Raw genomic sequence first — 16,553 nt, 5'->3', positions numbered from 1 at the left:
AAGGACATGTGGAAGGATTATCCTGGAAAGGAGGATGGATAATTTATGCTGAAAGAGGGAAGAAGGGAACAGTGGAGTTGGGTGTAGAGAGAAATGCCAGATACTGTGCTCAACACATATCCACACTCTGGTTCTAATCCTCTCAACAACCCTGCCAAAGAGGTATTTTTTATCTGTTTTCTACCTAAGAGAATTGATGGCAGTCAATACAGTTGGTAAGTAAATGGTAAGAGGATAATCCAAGAATGAAGTCTTGCCATTTGCAAGGACGTGGATGGAACTAGAGGGTATTATGCTAAGCAAAATAAGTCAGTCAGAGAAAGACAAATACCATATGATTTCACTCATGTGGAATTTAAGAAACAAAATAGAGAACATAGGGGAAGGGAAGGAAAACTAAGATGAAAACAGAGAAGGAGACAAACCATAAGAGACTTAACTCTAGGGAACAATCTGAGGGTTGCTGGAGGGGAGGTGGGGGGGATGGGGTAACTGGATGATGGGCATTAAGGAGGGCACGTGATGGAATGAGCACTGGGTGTTATGCAACTGATAAACCACTGAACTCCACCCCTGAAACACTAGTAATACGCTATATGTTAATAAAAAAGAAAAAGTGAGTTAGGGTAATCCAAAGTGTTAGGGTTTAGGAAGGTTATGTGTCCACCATAGGGCTTGGCCCAAAGAGGGAGGTAAAGGAATGTTAGCTCCCTGTTTTGTGGATTGTTCTTAAAGGGGGGGGGGGTGCCAAGAAGGTTGCCCAAGATGTCATTTCCCAGTTTCTTGTTCAGCTGCGCTGCATAGCTGACCGTCCTCTCCAGGTAACGGCCTCTGCCCCTACTTCCACTGGCCCCATCAGCACAGTAACCTTTACCTTCATGGTGTTTCCAGTGCTTGCTCGAATCTTTTCCTTCACCAGGCCAAAGAATGCTTCCTTCTGAAGCCACCGCCTCCTCGTCCCGAGGGCACTTCTTCAGTTGCCCGATTCGGGTACAAACATAGGGAATCCCGAGCAGGGCGTTCCCAGTCCTCCCTCAGGTGGCCATACAGTGTCAGGTGGACTGAGTGGCCATACCCTTGCGTTGAATTCCCTGGTATTTTAAACAGATCTGGAAAGATGTGTATGATTTACAAGATAATAACAATTTACAAGGCACATAAATGATACCGAAAATGTTGCTCTGCTTGACTACACAGCCAATAGTTTCTGACGATCAGACAGCAGCCCTGATGGCCCATCTCTTCGAAATGGGATTCTGTGACAGACAGCTGAACCTCAGGCTGCTGAAGAAACACAATTACAACATCCTGCAGGTTGTGACAGAACTGCTTCAGGTCAACAACAACGACTGGTACAGCCACCGCTACTGAGGAGTGGCCTCGTATTAAATCACTTTGCCTGCTGCTCAGAGATGATCTTTATTCTGTCCTTGGGGGCGTAGGGGAGAAAGCCCTGGCTTATTTTTTAATCTGATGAATCTATATAGAGCCCATTATTGAATTATCAAGACAGTACCTGCATTACAGTATTTTTTGGAGCAAATGAAAGACCAGAACTGAGACAGAGACATCGGATGAATTGTAGGAAAACGGTTCTTCAGTTGATTTGGATAAAGCTGCTGTCTCCATTTCAGTGCATTTAAGAGCATAACTTCCTATAGAACCGTTTTTCTTTCTGCTTGTATCAAAGTTGAGTGTTTTTCTTTGGTTAAATGTGGATGTTTCTATGGGGATATCTGTTGTCAGTTTTTAAAAGAAATTAACCTTGGAAGTTGTATTCAAGAATTCTTACAATTTTTCTAGCCTACCCCAGGTCTCACAGCTATGCGGTATTGAAGTGACACCCAGAGCCCCAGAGAAATCTTGTTACTCTTCCTTGTTCAAGGACAAAGTCATTTCCCTGCAAGACTTAGTAATCAGCGCTGTTGTTTATTCTAAAGACCCCACTGGTACATTCGAGAAGATTCCTTCTGGGTCTCCGCACTTCGTGAGAGGAGGAGGGAGTGTGCTCATTAACCCACCAGCACCTGTTGAGCTGTGTTTACTGTAGTAATTTTGCATACATTTTTCTTTATTTAAGGAAACAAATTTAAGTAGATAGTGTGAAATATTTTGCTAATACTATAGAGAAGGGAAAAACTATTAAAAGGAAGAGAAATGTAAGTTACCTTTTTTCCTACCGTCAGGGCGGCGGATGTTAGAGGTGAAAAGTGAAAGGCAGGCTCCTAGGTTAATCTCGAAAAGTTAGTTCAGGGGTGGGCAAATAGGAAATGCTGATGACTTCTTGAATGTTTGAAATCCGTTCAAAGGTATCTAGCATTAGTGAGCCAAGAACAGGAGGCGGCTGTTTTGCAAAACTTGGATGACAAACTCTAAGTTTTGAGTTAATCCCAGAATGAATGAGAAAGCTTTCTGCCAGGGGCCCAGGTCCTCATTCTGTTTGCAGAAAGGAGTCTTGGGTACAATGGGTGAAGGAAAAGGTAACAAAAAAAACACTAAAAGCTATTATTCATGAAAGTGACTTCCTGAAAAAAAAGACTCTTACCCTCATCCAGAAGGGGGAAGGACAGTAAACTAGTATTATTTAACCTGGTTGGTATTTATAATGAATGGTGATGTTGATTAATCATTAGTCATCATGATGTTTATTTACACTATATTTCTTGACCGCTATTAAATAAACCAAGATTCAGACTGCAAGCCAACCAGGCTGTTCATTATTTAAAACGTTTTTATCCGGGCTTCTGGGTAGAGGCTGAGCGGCAGGGTGTGTGTAATCAATTGGGTTGATTTCGGACGGGACCTATTCTGACCTCCTGAGTCGTACTGTAGGGGTCCAGGAGGACCCCGGGGGCCGGTCGTCCGTGTACATAACCGCTTCGAGAATGGTGAAATAAAGGTTCTTAGAAAGTCTTACCTGGAGTGGCTGGTGCTTGCGGAAGCAGCGTCCGGCCCCAGCGTGGTCTTTGAAGAGAAGAGCTCTTCTCTCGCCGCGGCGTCGGGAGGGGGCGGGCCCCTGGGAGGAGGGGGGTGGGTCCGGAGGAGCTGGGGCGGAGCCTCCCTAGGCACCGAGTCAAAGCTTGGGGCGAGCGCCCGGGTTCCCGCAGTTTCGATTCTGCCTGCAGCCGTTTCTGCCCTCCTGTCGCCCGGGGGTGGGGTAAGGTGCTCCCCAGATTTTCCTTTCTTTCCCTTTGGGAGGCAAGGGTTGAGGGACCTTCGGTGCCTTCCAGCCTCACGCAGGCACTGGCGGGTTAACAGGCTCGACTAACGGCCTCGGGGCGTCTCGCAGGACTTGCAACTCTCGAGAAATCCCAGCTCCTGTGGCTGCTCCCCTACTCGGGCCGCTGGCCGAGTCCTCCAGGGAGGCCGGGGTCGCCGCTGCCCACGCTGTGCAACGCTGCGCGTTCACTCCCCCAAGACTCTGCCGAAGGGGGCCAGTAGCCTGGTCAGCCCCAGCCGGTGGGCCCTCAGGTCACCCTGCCCTACAAGCCCTTCTCCCCAAAGACACATTCCAGAAATCTCACTCTTGGCTGACGGGAGCCCCGGATCCCAGACCTGAACCAGGTGAGGCGCTGTTGATGGGGGCCCAGGAAGGTCCGGTGTGCGGCTTACCTTGCCAGCTCATTCTGCCCCCACTCCTGAGCCTTTGGGGAAGAATCTGGATTTTTAGCCTTTACCATTCCTTAGTGAAGGAGAGATCCTGACCATTGCTCCCATCCTTCCCCAGGCATTCTTTCTTACCCCACAGAAAGCAGTGAGGAACAGGCTTCTGCTCTCATTCAGGGCCATTTTAAGGTTCTTGGGCACACCTGTGACCAGCCCAGCCGTCTTGTTCCCAAAATTCCCTGCCTTCCAGCTAGGCCAGCACCTGCCCAGGCTCAGGAACGGAAGCTTGCTTCAGCTCCCAGGCTGGGAGGTCACAGGCCTTTCTGCCCCGGTGTCCTGAACGCCTCTTCAGAGTCACCTTGTTGCAGAGGGTGACGGGACTCGGGACTATGGCCTCCCCCACCGCCCACCAGCCCGTCCACTTCCTTCCCTTGAAGCAAGTGACAGCTCAGCAACTTTCCCAGAAAAAAAAAAAAAAGTGCTTGGCTAGTCGCTTGTAGAAGTCCCTTACAAGGAAATAACTTCTGCTTTTCTTCACTCTTCCCTCTTGCAGGCTGATTGAGCTCCCCTGCAGTAATGAAACGCCCCGAGATTTCTGATCCCAGAGTCCCACGTAAATGCTGTTTTCCGTATGCTAGCTTCCTTGGGCAGGAGCTTGCTGAAATTGGGGTGGCGCTCTTTGCCCATCTTGACAACCCAAAACCAGAGTGACATCCGGTCTCTGTGCTAACAAGCTTAGCACTGAATTCTGTTCTTCTCTCATTAGTGAAAACTGCCCCTGAATCATGGGTGAGACGTTCTCCCAGTTGGGCTCTCGGGAGGAGGAGAACAAGTCGATCCTGCCCCCCGGCCCGGCCATGGGCGGCAAGGCTGCCTGCTACTCCAGCACCCGAAGCAGCAAGTCTTTTTGTTCCCGCATGCCTTGTGAAGGGGCAGCCAGTGCCAGCTATGTGACTTGTCCCACCTGCCAGGGCAGCGGGGAGATCCCGCAAGGTGAGTGGCCCAAGGCTTTGGAAAAAGCCTGGAATCCAGAAAAAGCTCTCGGCAGCCAGCAGGCCCCTCTGAGCCTCCTGGAATGGAGTTGGGTCTCCCCGCTCTTGGTCCCCCAGCTGCAGGCCGGGCAGCGAGATGTTCACCTGCCCTGTGCTTACTGCAGAGACACCCCCACCCCTTCTGCCCTGGTGGTTCTCCCCAGCCCAGGGGGTCTCCAGCCTCCCTACCCCCTTAGCAGCACTGTACCTTAGGATTCAGAAAGTGACAAACGACCTCTTCCAAAGAAGCTAAGCTTCTCACTCATTTGCTGGTTGGTGCTTTCTGGAAATTCACACCTGAGAAGGAAAATCTCCCTTCCATCCAGAGCCGACAAAGTTGAGCTGCTATCATCTGTCCAGCATTCCCAGTCCTGCTCTGGGGCAGTGGTGGCATGCTTCTGACTCGACTCTGTGGGGTGGAGGCGTGCTCTGGCAGGCTGGCACAGGAAACATTCAACATGCATACTTCTTAGCCCTCACTCTTACCTTCTTTCTCTCTACAGAGCTGGAGAAGCAGCTAGTGGCCCTCATCCCCTACGGGGACCAGAGGCTGAAGCCCAGGCGCACGTAAGCCCCTCTTCTCCCCTCAGCTCCACGTGCTGTGGTCACCCCGGGAGCTCTTTGTCTCCCCCATTCTGCCTCCCCCCCGAATTCTTCTCCACCAGAAGCCTCACTGAGTTCCTATATATTAGCTCCGTTTCCGGGATTTTTCTTGGTTTAAGAAGGCTGGGCACAGCCGATGAGGCCCGAGGGCACTGGGTGTCCTGAGCTTCGGTGCTTCCAAGAAGCCTGGCTCCCTTGTGAAAACAGAGAGGCGCTCTGGACTCTGCAAGGCCTTTCGGAAGGGAGGCAGTGGCCCCGGCTGCGCTTAGTTTGGGGAAGTTCTCTCTCCTCTCTGTGGCAGCTCACACCTGCCTGTTGTCTTCCCGGTGGAGATGGAAAGCCAGCAGCTGCCCATTCTGAGATACTCAGAGCCTCAGAGGCAGCCCTGAGTCTCCCGGGAGGGGGTGGTGACCCTGTTTGTCATCTGGGTGTGTCCGACGTGAATGCCTGCCTCCGCTTCCCAAGGTGCTCAGCTGCAGGCTGGGAGCCCCCGCCCGCCCTCCGGCCCCCTGCCCCAGACCCTGAGTCCGCCGGTGCCCCTCATAAATACCAGCGAGGTGCTGTCTCTGTAACGCCTGGCTCAGTTGTGAATTAGAGAGACGGATGATGTCCTGTTCTGAATATTAATTTTAAAAATTCCGAACTGTCTGTGTGGACATCTCTTGAGCGATGGCAGCTGGCCCTTGCTGAGCTGCTGTGCCGGCGGCCTCCGTGCTTTGTCATGCTTTAGCCCGTAGCAAGTTCTGTGAGGCAGGTACACGTCTCTCCAGTTCACAGACAAGGAAACTGAGGCCTAGGGAGCTTCAGTGGGTTGCTCAGAGCTCCTGGGCCAGTGGGGTACAGAGAGCTGGGAATGGCAGCCAGGCTGCCCGCCTCCCGATCCTGTGCTCCGACTCACTTGGGGCCACATCTGCACCAGGGCTGGTCCTCCTCAAGACGGGAGGTAAAAGCACAGTTGGGGGGGGCTGGTGCCGGGGAGAGCCTTGTGTGGGGAGAGGAGCGCCCCTCTCTGCCCAAGGGTGCGTCCTATGCAGACCTGTCCCCTCCTCTACCCCGGGCCCTTCCGCTTTCCCACAGGAAGCTCTTCGTGTTCCTGGCCGTGCTCATCTGCCTTGTGACCTCCTCCCTCATCGTCTTTTTCCTGTTTCCCCGGTCCATCGCCGTGCAGCCCGCGGGCCTCAACTCCTCCACGGTGGCCTTTGATGAGGCCGACATCTACCTCAACATAACGGTGGGTGGCTGCCTGCTCCCCTGAGCCCCACCCCGCCTTGCCGGCAGCTCCCCTCTGTAGCCCTTGTCCGGGGTTGCCATCCCGGAGGGTGTCACCCAAGCCTGGGGAGAAGCAGGCGCAACCGTGAGCCCCATAGCAGACTGTGCCGAATGAGGACGGTACACAGCAAGGGGCCAGAATCAGGGCAAGAGGAATAAAACACAGGCTGTGGTCGGGGGACATGCCTGAGACTCCCTGGGTGGGTGGAACTGAACAGAAGCCTCACAGGATGAGCCTGGGTCCTGGGCCAGCTTCATGTCTTATGGTGACCCCTTCGCCATTAAGAGTCCCTCCAAGGGGCTCCTGGGACTGGGCTTCGGCAGCTGAGGCCCAGAGTGGGAGTGGGGCTCAGTCAGTTGGGGAGGGTGCGGTGGGGGGTGGGAAGCTATCTGACCTCTCCTTTTCAAGGATGGTCACCTTCCCACTTCCCTTTCCCTTGTCTTCCCCCTCAGAATATCTTAAACATCTCCAATAGCAACTACTACCCCATCACTGTGACCCAGCTGACCATCGAGGTTCTGCACCTGTCGCTCGTGGTGGGGCAGGTCACCAACAGCCTCCTCCTCCACGTCGGCCCTTTGGCCAGTGAACAGGTGACTCCCTCGCCCCGGCCAGCCCTGCCCACAGGGGTGTGGACACGGGTGGTGGTCAGAAGGCGCCGCTGGGGTTGGGGCTCACCCTATATGCCTTTGGTTGACAGATGTTTTATGCAGTGGCCAACAAAATCTGGGATGAAAACACATAGTAAGTATCCCTTGGTCTCTTCTGCCTTAGCCCTTTCCCCGGCTGGAAACCCAGGCTTCATCCCTACCAGATTTCCTGACTGATTTCCAAACTGATTTCCAAACCCCTGACAGATTTCCAAACCCGCCAGCCAGCGTTTGGCCCTCACTCTCGTGGCCAAGACTGCAGTGTGCAAGGGGTTCAGGGTCCCCAGGCCCGTGCCTGTTTGGACTTAGTTTGGAATGAAAACAGGCCAGAATTTGGTTAATTCTCACAATACGTGACCCTGGGCTCTTCAGCCCGAATCGCTGAGAAGAGTGTCTTGGTTTCTGCTGAGGGAGGGGTAGCACACATCTCGGCCAAGCCTGTGGGGCTTGGAGGAATGATGCGGCAGCAAGGGTGACATGCCCACTTTACAGGGAGAGAGAGAGTGGGAGTGGCATTTGGGGCCCCTGATGGAAAAGAGCCCAGGAGCCTGGAACCTACAGGTCTCCTCCAAGCTGCCAGGCTGCTCAGTGTGAAACATGGTCCCGTGTTCTTTCTCTCTCAGCAAAATCTGTTCCTGGATGAAAATCAAAGTCCACCATGTACTTCTGCACGTCCAGTAAGTAGGGCTTGGAGCCCGGGCGTCCCCCTGGCCCACATCTGACCCCAGGCTCCCCTCTGTTCCACCCTGTGGGAGGAGTCACCCAAAGCTAACTCCCTGATCTTCGCAGGCTTTTGGGAAAGCAGGTCCGGCCCCTTCCCTAGACCCCACCTTGCTTATAAGCCATCAGTGTGACAGCCACAGAACTGTCTGGATCACAGGTGGGACAGTTGTCCCAGGGGCTTTCGAGAGTAGGGAGCAGAAGGAAGAGCGTGGGGTGTTTGAGGGAGCCCCTCCTCCCCAGAGAGCAGAGCAGGGCCAGAGTTTTCCTCTTCCCCCTAGACACAGCAACAAAGCCTGCTTCCTCTCCAGGGGCACCCTGACCTGTTCCTACCTGAGCCATTCAGAGCAGCTAGTCTTCCAGAGCTATGAATACGTGGACTGCCGGGGAAACACGTCAGTGCCCCACGTGCTGGTCCCTCACCCGCCGTGACCCATCTGCTGTTCCCGAACTCCAGGCCCCTGCCAGCCTGGGCCGTATCTCCCAGCGCCCAGGGAAGGACTACAGTGACTTTGCCAAAGGAAAAGCTCTGCTTTATTCTACCTCCCCCTCCACACACACCCTCAGCACAGGAAACCCTACGTGGAAGTGAACTTCACGCGCCCACATGCACACACGCACGCCCCTCAACGTCCTCTGACTGCCACGGGAAAAGAAGTCTGGTTCTTGTAGGGGCCAGCGCCAGGCTTTGCCCTGGTCTGTCTTGAGGAGAGTCTGACCTGATGTGTGCTCAGAGCTGCCTTCGTGCCCCTGGACTGGCCTCCGCCCGTTCTGTGCTGAGCACCTTGCTTGTCTCGCTCCTCTGGGGCTGGCCTTCCTCCGGCCTGAAGGGAGAAATCGTTCATTTTATGTGGCTTTTAAAACACGGATCTTTTTCAAGTTCTCCACCCAGTGATAGGAAAGGGACTTGAGGGACACGCGTGCTGTCTCCTCCTTCCTGCTTTGGTCATGTGACGCGGTGGCGGTGCTGGTCTGCTGCTGTCCTGCTAACTTGTGCCCTGACAGGATTGGCTACGGCCCTTGGGCTCAGCAGCCTCCCTGGTTAAAGACTGTCCCGGTTCCTAGGAAGGCAGAGCTGTTCTCTGGCTAAGGCATCTCTCCATAAAAACCATTTTATCGCAGCAGGAGCAGACATAGTAGGGGAGGAGAGGGGGGCACGCCGGCACCCCCTGAGCCTCTCCAGGAAAAACAGATGAAACCAGAGTCCTTTGGGGAGGTATTTATTGAAGTGAGGCTTCTGGCTGGTGGCAGGCCCACGACCCTGAGCGCATGTGACCGACACAGGTGGGTCGGAGGGTGGTGCGAGGGTGGTGCGAGCTGCCTGCAGAGCTGAAGCTGTCGGGGTCCCGCCGAGCTGCTGGGCTCCACAGCATCCCCGGCTTCGCTCCAGGGCCCATCCTCTGCTCCCAGAGGCCCCTGCTTCCCTTCGGGCACGGACAGGCTGGAACTGCGCATCAGTAGGGACTGGGTCTCGACCTCTCCTCATTGCGGTCCCTCAGATGAAGCGGCGAAGTCCCAGATACGGCAGGTTCCCCCTGGGCTCCAGATGGTGGCGGTTTGTGGTGTCACTGAGCAGGAATGGTAATGGCTCACTGAAGGGAGCGGTGGTTTTTGTCAGGCCGGGAGACGAACCGAGGTGGTGGGGAAAGCTGAATGTGAAGTTGGACGGTTGGAGGGGGGCAGTGGTGACAGCACCTGGTTAGCCGGCTGGGGGGACAACGGGAAGGAAGGAGGTTGTCCTGTCCCTGCACTTTTGTGCCTGAGTGACTGGAGTCAAGATGCTGGCAGGAGCACGGAAGTCCAGAAAGGCCAGGCGGGAGTTGCTGTGTCAGTTGCCAAATGTAAAGGATTTATATTGTATTCAATAAACTGTACTCAGTGTTAAAGAATAGAGAGTCTCCTGTGAGTAGGGAGGAGAGCTGGACGACAATCCCGGCCTGTTTCTGGGTGTCCGAGTGCCTGCCAAGCTCTCTTCCCCAGGCCCTGAGCCCCTCTGCTAACCTGTCCTGCCTTCTGGCTGCGGAGAGCGCTCCCAGGACCTCACTCGCTCTCTCCGTCTAAGTTCCTTCCCTATTCTCATATTCCTGTTCTGTGCCCCACCCCAGGCGCCCCTGCTGCCTCCCTCAGGAAACACTGCACTGAGGGGCCCCTTCAGCCTGTGTGGGCAATCATGAAAGGCCCAGGCATCCCCTCACCAGCCCCAGGTGGAAAGGGGGACAGGTTGTGGAGGGACCCTGGCGTGTCAGCTTTCCGAAGTGGTGAGGGGGTGGAGCCTGACTGCTTCTGGGAAAGGCTGAGGTGGAGGAAGGAAGAGGCCTGTGGGGTTTTGTGGGCCAGTCCCCCTTCCCTTCCCAAGATCGGGTGTCCTGTACTTGAGGCTACAGCCCCCCTTTCCTCTGAGCTCTTGCCACCCCTGCCTCCCATCATCCATGCCACAGCTTAGCGCCCACTATGGGCCAGGCGTTACACTGGACTTGGGGGGGCCCTGACTGCAGCTTCTAATGCTGCTCCAGGCCTGCACGGTGTGAGGCAACCTCTCCCTCCCCAGCTGTGTCTCAGTAAGCCTCGGCCAGTGGGGAGGGGTGATGGCTCCAGTGAGAGCCCTAATTGTAAAGCCCCCCAACAGGGGCATAAGGGGCTCAGTTGGTTAAGCATCCAACTCGACTCTTGATTTCAGCTCCGGTCATGATCTCAGGATCGCAGGATGGAGCCCTGTGTGGGGCTCCGTGCGCAGCGAGGAGTCTGCTTCTCCCTCTCCCTCTGCTCCTCCCATCACTCACTCGAGCCCACATGGGCTTGCTCGCTCGCTCTCAAAATCTTTAAAGCCCCCGACAGACCTATCCTTGCTAAATAACAGCCGGCAATGGAGCTATAGACTTGGGAGGCCCAAGACCAAGTTCTCCCATCGGCTTTGCCTGTCGAAGCATGGAATCACCCATGCTGCGTCTCCCACCCACCCCATCCTCTTCATGGGTCCTCATTCCCCCTTCCCTTCCTCCCAGTCTCACAGTGCTGACCAGCCCCTTGATTCTTCTTAGGAGGAAGTCACATTTTATCCCTGGCTAGCCGCCTCTTCTAGAGTGGATCAGGAGGGGGTGACTTTGGAGATACTGGGGCTGGGGAGGGGCTGAGAAGCGGTCATCTGTGTTTTTGCTGATGGCCAGTGGAGTTGACGGTCTGTCTCTGTATCACCACTGCTGCCTGTAATTCGTTGACTGAGAAGAGGGAGAGACAGGAGGCAAACCGGGTTAGTTAGCCGTTTCTGGGCCTGCTGTTCTAGAACATTGTATCAAGCCTTTTGAGGCTAGAGGAATAAAAGTAAAATGGAGCGGCCCAGTCCTCATCGCAACGGGGCTAGCATCAGGCGCTCTCATCCTTTGCACCTGGGTCAGAGCAGCCTTCTTTCCAAAGCTTGTACTGTATTACGTTGTCCTCATCAGGAGTGACCACCCCGGGTCTGAAGGCCTGGATTGAGCCAGGCTCCAAACTAAGGGATTGTGATGCCTTCTCTCTCAACTGCCGCCTTCAGTGGTCCTGACCCTCTGTTAAGGAGGTGGTATTATGTCTCTCATTTGAGGGATGGGGCAGATGAGGCTCGGAGGTGCAGTCATGCTGCTGGGGAGTCACCGCCTCTCACTTCGAGTCTTGCCTTCCTCCTGCTCCAGCTGCCTCGGCCCCAGTCAGCACTTACAACAGCCCCTGTTCTGCTTCTCTGGCACCTGTCCTGTCTTTCCGAACAGACTCAACCCCTCCGTTTCTGCTGAGTGCTGAGCCACCCGCCCTCCTAGACATTTTTATGAAGGCAACAAATGGGAGGAATGGGCCGTCCAGCGGTGACTATATCACTGCATATAAAAGCTTTATGTAACGGACCTTATAAGTAATTGCAGCCCCTCCCGCCAAGGAAGCCTCTCTAGAGTCCACACACACTTACACACGCAGCCAGAGTCTACCTGCCTTTCACACTGCCTCACCGTGAATCGTGAGTGCTCGGTGTATTTATCCGGGTTTAACTGGAATAACTTCCTGAAACCTGATGGTGAAACAGAGCACACATTATTCACCTGACAGTTTCTGAAAACGGAACACGGCAGAGCTGGACCCTCTGCTATGTGTCTGGGGGGGCAGGTGGCAGCCCCTCCCTAGGGCAAGGCACAGACGGAGCCCACCCTGAAAATTCACAACTGGGAAGGTGCACTGTGATTCCCCGTTCCCGACTTCGCAGGGCTCAGGACATGTCTTGTTATGCCTATGACTCCGATCCCACCCTCACTCCCTCTGACACCCTCATCCCGGAGGAGGGGCTGCCACCCTCTGCAAAAGTCAGCAGCCTCCTTTGCCCACCCCAGGGTGATGCAAACGTCCCCAGGGGGAGTGGCCCCCAAGTAAAGGCCAAGGATGCCCGGGAGAGTCAGAGGCAGTGGGAATACCGATGTGGATTTTGGACTAGAGGGCTTGGGTGGGAGCAGGGACTCTCTCATCACCGGCCCTCCCAGGCATCTCACTTACTGGGCCCTTGAGGGAGTTTTGTTCCTCCCGGGAATCTGTTAAAGCTGGATTGCCCTCCAGCTTGATGGGTCCCTACTGAGCCAAGCTGAGGACCTGGCTTTTGGGAATCCGGCAGGATGTGCACGGAGGTGCACTGAGTGAGAGGGTCCTGGGCGTTCTGTTGCCTTGGCTGAGGCGGCGGTGGCGGTGCTGGCGGGGTCTGTGACTGCTCCGGGAGCTGTGGCTGGGTGGGGGGCGCCTGTGGCTGTGGTGGCGGCTGTGGTTGCGCTCCTGGTGGCCTCGGGGGCAGTGGCAGCTGCTGCTCCTGTAGTGACTCCCGAGGGGACTGGGATTTTTTCTCAGGTTGGCCTTCCTCCTCTTGGAGTTTCTTCAGTTCCTGGCAAGAACCCCCCCCCACTGCGAGTGGCATCCTCACCCCTCCCCATCCAGTCACCCATCAGCCAGAGACACTGCGGGGAGCAAGGCAAGCCATCAGTGGACAGGCAGAGGTGGCCCGAAGGTCTCTGTTCCCTGGACTTGGAGGCTGGGCTATCTCCCTTCACCCACCACAGCACCCGAGAACCGTTTCTTCGGTGACAGTGCCCCCGGCACAGCCCCAGCCCAGGAAACAGCAGCCTCCAAGCACCTTGGGAGCTGTGCACTGAAAACAGTTTGCAGTGCGGGAGGATACAGAATGCTTTCTTGCAAACGCTTTGAAACAGCACGTCCAATAGAAATATTATGCATGCAACAAGTAATTTAAAATCTCCTAGTAGCCACGTAAAAGACCAAGAAGAAAACAGGTGGAACTAATTTGGATGTATTTTAGTTAACCCAATACCTCCAAAACATGTAATCACTATGCAAATACTGATGAGAGAGTTTATATTCTGTGTGTTTGTACTGAGTCTGCCAGACACAGCATGCATTTTATAGTTAATAGCACGTCTTGGACACTACATTTTGATCAAAAATAATTGCTTTAGATTGAGATTTCCTAAAATTCACAGTTGAAGATTTACATATCCAAGGTGTTCTAAACATACGTCAAAGTTTTCCAATACATAAAGAGTATTTGTTTTTAAATTTATATTAAAATTAATTAAATGTATATAAAATTTTAAATTCAGTTCCTCGCTCTCACTAGCCACATTTCACAGGCCAGTGGCCACCCTATTGGACGGTGCATCTTTAAAATCTCTCAGGCCGGGGCGCCTGGGTGGCTCAGTCAGTTCAGTGTCTGCCTTCGGCTCAGGTCACGATCCCAGGGTCCTGGGATCGAGCCCCGCATCAGGCTCCCTGCTCGGTGGGGAGCCTGCTTCTCCCTCTGCCTCTGCGTGCCACTCCCCCTGCTCGTGCTCTCTCTCTGTCAAATAATCAAAATCTTTAAAAATAAAAAATAAATAAAATATCTCAGGCCTGCTCCTCCCTGGGTCCCCCACCAGGCCTCAGCCTAGTGCAACAGCAAAGTTGAGTTACCCTAATACACACACACACACACACACACACACACACACACCAGTCCACCCAAGAGAATACCAAAGGACCTTACTTTCTTCCTACCCCCAGCAAACAACATTGACCAAATCACAGCTTCCTAGGGATCTGTCTCCCCTCCCGTTCCCTTGCAGCCCCTGCAAGGACCTTGATGAACCTGGACCCCCCCATGCACCTGCTCCTGCCCCTCCTGCCCCTCCTGCTCTTCCTGCTGCTGCTGCTGTTCCTGCTGCCGCTGCTGTTCCTGCCGCTGCTGCTGCTGCTGGGCCATCAGCCACCTCCTCCGGTCCAAAGCCATCTGCCTGCGCCGGGCCTCCCAGTGGTAAGCGCTACCCATGATGGTGGGGGTGACAGAAGGCCTTGGAAGGGGGGGGCAGGCAGAGCACAGGATGCTGCCCCCACCGCCTCTGCTTTCTCTCACGCCCACCCCACTGCCTGTAACCAGAACCACCTCACAATGGGAGGAGGGAGGCGGTCTTCCTAGGTTGCCTAGGGAATGTCTGTAAACCGCATCTCTCTCCAAGGCCCTGGGAAGGTGGAAAACACCCTTCCATCTTAGCTTTGAGTTTCCAGGGGCCCCAGGGACAGTTTCCAAGTCAGCTAGCTTTTGTCTCTGATTTCTGTCTCCCACCCTTCCCACGATTCCAGCACCCTCCTCTGGCCCTCTGCTGACGCCTCCCTCCCCGCCACCAAGGTTCTCTGGGGTTACCTTTCCCTCAGTCTTCCACCTCCTCCTGCTATGCTGAGTCAGGAGAAAAGAAAAGAAAAAATCCAATGAACTCTCACGGGGGTCTGAGCCCCTGTGAAGGCAGGGGGGCTAATTTGCCTGGGGGTTTAATATGCTGGGCTCAAGCCTGGGGTCTGCCTCTTCCTCTGATCTTGGAGACCCTACATCACCTCCCTGGGCTTCAGTCTCTTTGCCCGTAGAATGGCAAGGGTATTACTTGTTACTCCCTTCACAGGACCGGCATCAGGACCAAGTGGATTAATGGATGAGGAATGTACAAAACAAAGCAGAAAATTACCCAGTTGCGGGTTAATATTTTTTATTCTCCTACCCAAGTTTCATCCCCGGTAGGTGGAATGGCCAGGGGAGGGGATCATTTCCTGCAACCCAGGAAGGCTTCTGGGGGCAGGGACTGGTTGGGCTATTGACTGCTAGGCTACCTCCTACACCCACGTGCCCTTACCCACAGGTAACAATCTTTCTAGAAGCAGCAGAGCCTGAGTCCAGCTTGGGGTCTGGGGGCAGGGGAAGGGCATGGGTGTAAAAGGCCTTTAGAACCAGCCCCAGCTTCAAACACTGTGCTGGTGGAAAGCAGGGTGCGGTGGGAAGGTGACAAGGGAGAGCAGCCCTTGAGCCAAAGAACAGGTTGTTGGAGAACCTGTCAATTGGGGCAGCTGCTTTAATGGAGGGAGCCCGGGCTGTGGAGTCTAGCACACTCGGGCTGAATCCTGCTTGTGCCACCATTAGCTGGTTGGTACTTAGGTAGGTCACTCTGTCTCTGAGCCTTTCTGGTGACACTGTTTGTATAGAGGCCGCTTTCAGGCAACAGCCTTGAGCAATGGAATGTAGAAAGGGCCTGCGGCAAGCCACCACCAAACTGAATACAGACAGGCTTCTCGGGCAACCCGCGTCAAACTATCCGATCAGGCACAGTTACCAAAAAATGGAAAATTCCGTATGTCCCCATACCTCCTCACCTTCCATCTTTAAATACAGCCACCACCCACTACCTCGTGGCAGACCAGACCAGCTCCCCTCTGCTCCCCTGCCTGCGGCTCCCTGTACATGCACAAATGTGGCCTAGTTGCTCTCTCTCTGATCAGTTTCCTCCCCTGCAAAGTAGAGATAATAATACCTCCATCCAGAAAGTGTTGTGATGATTAAAGGAAATAATCCACGTCAGGCACAGGATTCAATAAACAGAAGCTTTTACATCCCAATAAACCTATCGTAAGTTTAGGGGCGCCTGGGTGGCATAGCAGTTAAGCGTCTGCCTTCGGCTCAGGGCGTGATCCCGGCGTTATGGGATCGAGCCCCACATCAGGCTCCTCCGCTAGGAGCCTGCTTCTTCCTCTCCCACTCCCCCTGCTTGTGTTCCCTCTCTCACTGGCTGTCTCTATCTCTGTCGAATGAATAAATAAATAAAATCTTAAAAAAAAAAAAAAACCATCGTAGTGTTACAGAGCAATCTATCCTAGCTGCTAATTCAGGAAACAAACGGGTGAGCCCTGGCACTCTGTCCCGGCCAACGGCTCCATCCTGGGGAATCTGGAGGGGGCCAGACAAATCGAAAGCATAGCTCCTGGCTGGGTTTGCCAACACCGCTACCAAACCAACTCGGATAAATTCTTTGCTAGAGAAGCCAGTAACTCAAGAGAGGAGGGTTTGGAAAAGAGAAAGGGAGAGATTTATTTCAGGTGGCAGCAGCTAAGGAAGGTGACAGGCTTGAGCCTTAACAATCGACCTCTCCAACAGCAAGACGGACACCTAGAGTTGTCTAGAGCTCAGGAGGGTACGTGCAAGAGAAGAGGCAGAGAGCATCTGACCGTGCGGATTTGGTATGTGGTCAGCCCATGATTATGGGCGGGGAAGGGAAGTGTCAAGTGTGGTCTCTACACATTCCATTGCTATCAGCGCTTCTCTGGTCTAGCGATGGGAATGTTCCAGTCATTGTCAATGCC

At 54.1% G+C, this 16,553-nt stretch overlaps 3 protein-coding genes across 6 annotated transcripts in view; 2 read left to right on the top strand and 1 right to left on the bottom strand.

Moving 5' to 3' along the window:
* The window catches only part of NBR1 (NBR1 autophagy cargo receptor), a 29,420-nt gene extending 26,720 nt beyond the window's left edge, over positions 1–2,700 (top strand). For all 4 annotated transcript variants that reach the window (XM_045781769.2, XM_045781768.2, XM_045781771.2 and 1 more), the window contains one exon: positions 1,198–2,700. In XM_045781769.2, the coding sequence (XP_045637725.2) occupies positions 1,198–1,371 (174 nt within the window). In that variant the 3' untranslated portion in view covers positions 1,372–2,700. The remainder of the gene's footprint in view (positions 1–1,197) is intronic.
* A 431-nt stretch (positions 2,701–3,131) lies between these two features.
* TMEM106A (transmembrane protein 106A) lies at positions 3,132–9,771 on the top strand. Its single transcript, XM_045781774.2, has 8 exons — positions 3,132–3,564; positions 4,373–4,599; positions 5,141–5,204; positions 6,318–6,471; positions 6,963–7,103; positions 7,211–7,254; positions 7,784–7,837; positions 8,192–9,771. The coding sequence occupies exons 2-8, from the start codon at positions 4,392–4,394 to the stop codon at positions 8,310–8,312; spliced, it is 786 nt and encodes a 261-aa protein (XP_045637730.1). The 5' UTR covers positions 3,132–3,564; positions 4,373–4,391; the 3' UTR covers positions 8,313–9,771.
* Positions 9,772–11,018: 1,247 nt separating this feature from the next.
* CCDC200 (coiled-coil domain containing 200) lies at positions 11,019–14,202 on the bottom strand. Its single transcript, XM_087854726.1, has 4 exons — positions 14,041–14,202; positions 12,390–12,765; positions 11,815–11,913; positions 11,019–11,095 (listed from the first exon to the last, which is right to left on the bottom strand). Exons 1-4 carry the CDS (start codon positions 14,200–14,202, stop codon positions 11,019–11,021), a joined length of 714 nt encoding a protein of 237 aa, XP_087710852.1.
* Positions 14,203–16,553: the final 2,351 nt, after the last annotated feature.

Source organism: Ursus americanus, chromosome 23 (genome assembly GCF_024610735.1).
Source record: "Ursus americanus isolate L20-20 chromosome 23, mUrsAme1.1.p, whole genome shotgun sequence".
In the NCBI taxonomy this organism is placed as follows: domain Eukaryota; kingdom Metazoa; phylum Chordata; class Mammalia; order Carnivora; family Ursidae; genus Ursus; species Ursus americanus.
The sequence above is the reverse complement of the archived record's forward strand: the minus strand, read 5'-3'. Positions and strand labels throughout refer to the sequence as shown.

Excerpts from the sequence above, each read along its gene's own strand:
- CCDC200 (XM_087854726.1), bottom strand. The coding sequence starts at position 14,202 with ATGGGTAGCGCTTACCACTGGGAGGCCCGGCGCAGGCAGATGGCTTTG. Across the intron at positions 12,766-14,040 it reads GGCAGGAGGGGCAGGAGCAG|GAACTGAAGAAACTCCAAGA; the intron begins GTGCATGGGGGG and ends GGTTCTTGCCAG. Across the intron at positions 11,096-11,814 it reads GGTAGACTCTGGCTGCGTGT|TCAACGAATTACAGGCAGCA; the intron begins GTAAGTGTGTGT and ends CCCTCTTCTCAG.
- TMEM106A (XM_045781774.2), top strand. The coding sequence starts at position 4,392 with ATGGGTGAGACGTTCTCCCAGTTGGGCTCTCGGGAGGAGGAGAACAAG. Across the intron at positions 6,472-6,962 it reads ACATCTACCTCAACATAACG|AATATCTTAAACATCTCCAA; the intron begins GTGGGTGGCTGC and ends CTTCCCCCTCAG. Across the intron at positions 7,104-7,210 it reads GCCCTTTGGCCAGTGAACAG|ATGTTTTATGCAGTGGCCAA; the intron begins GTGACTCCCTCG and ends TTTGGTTGACAG.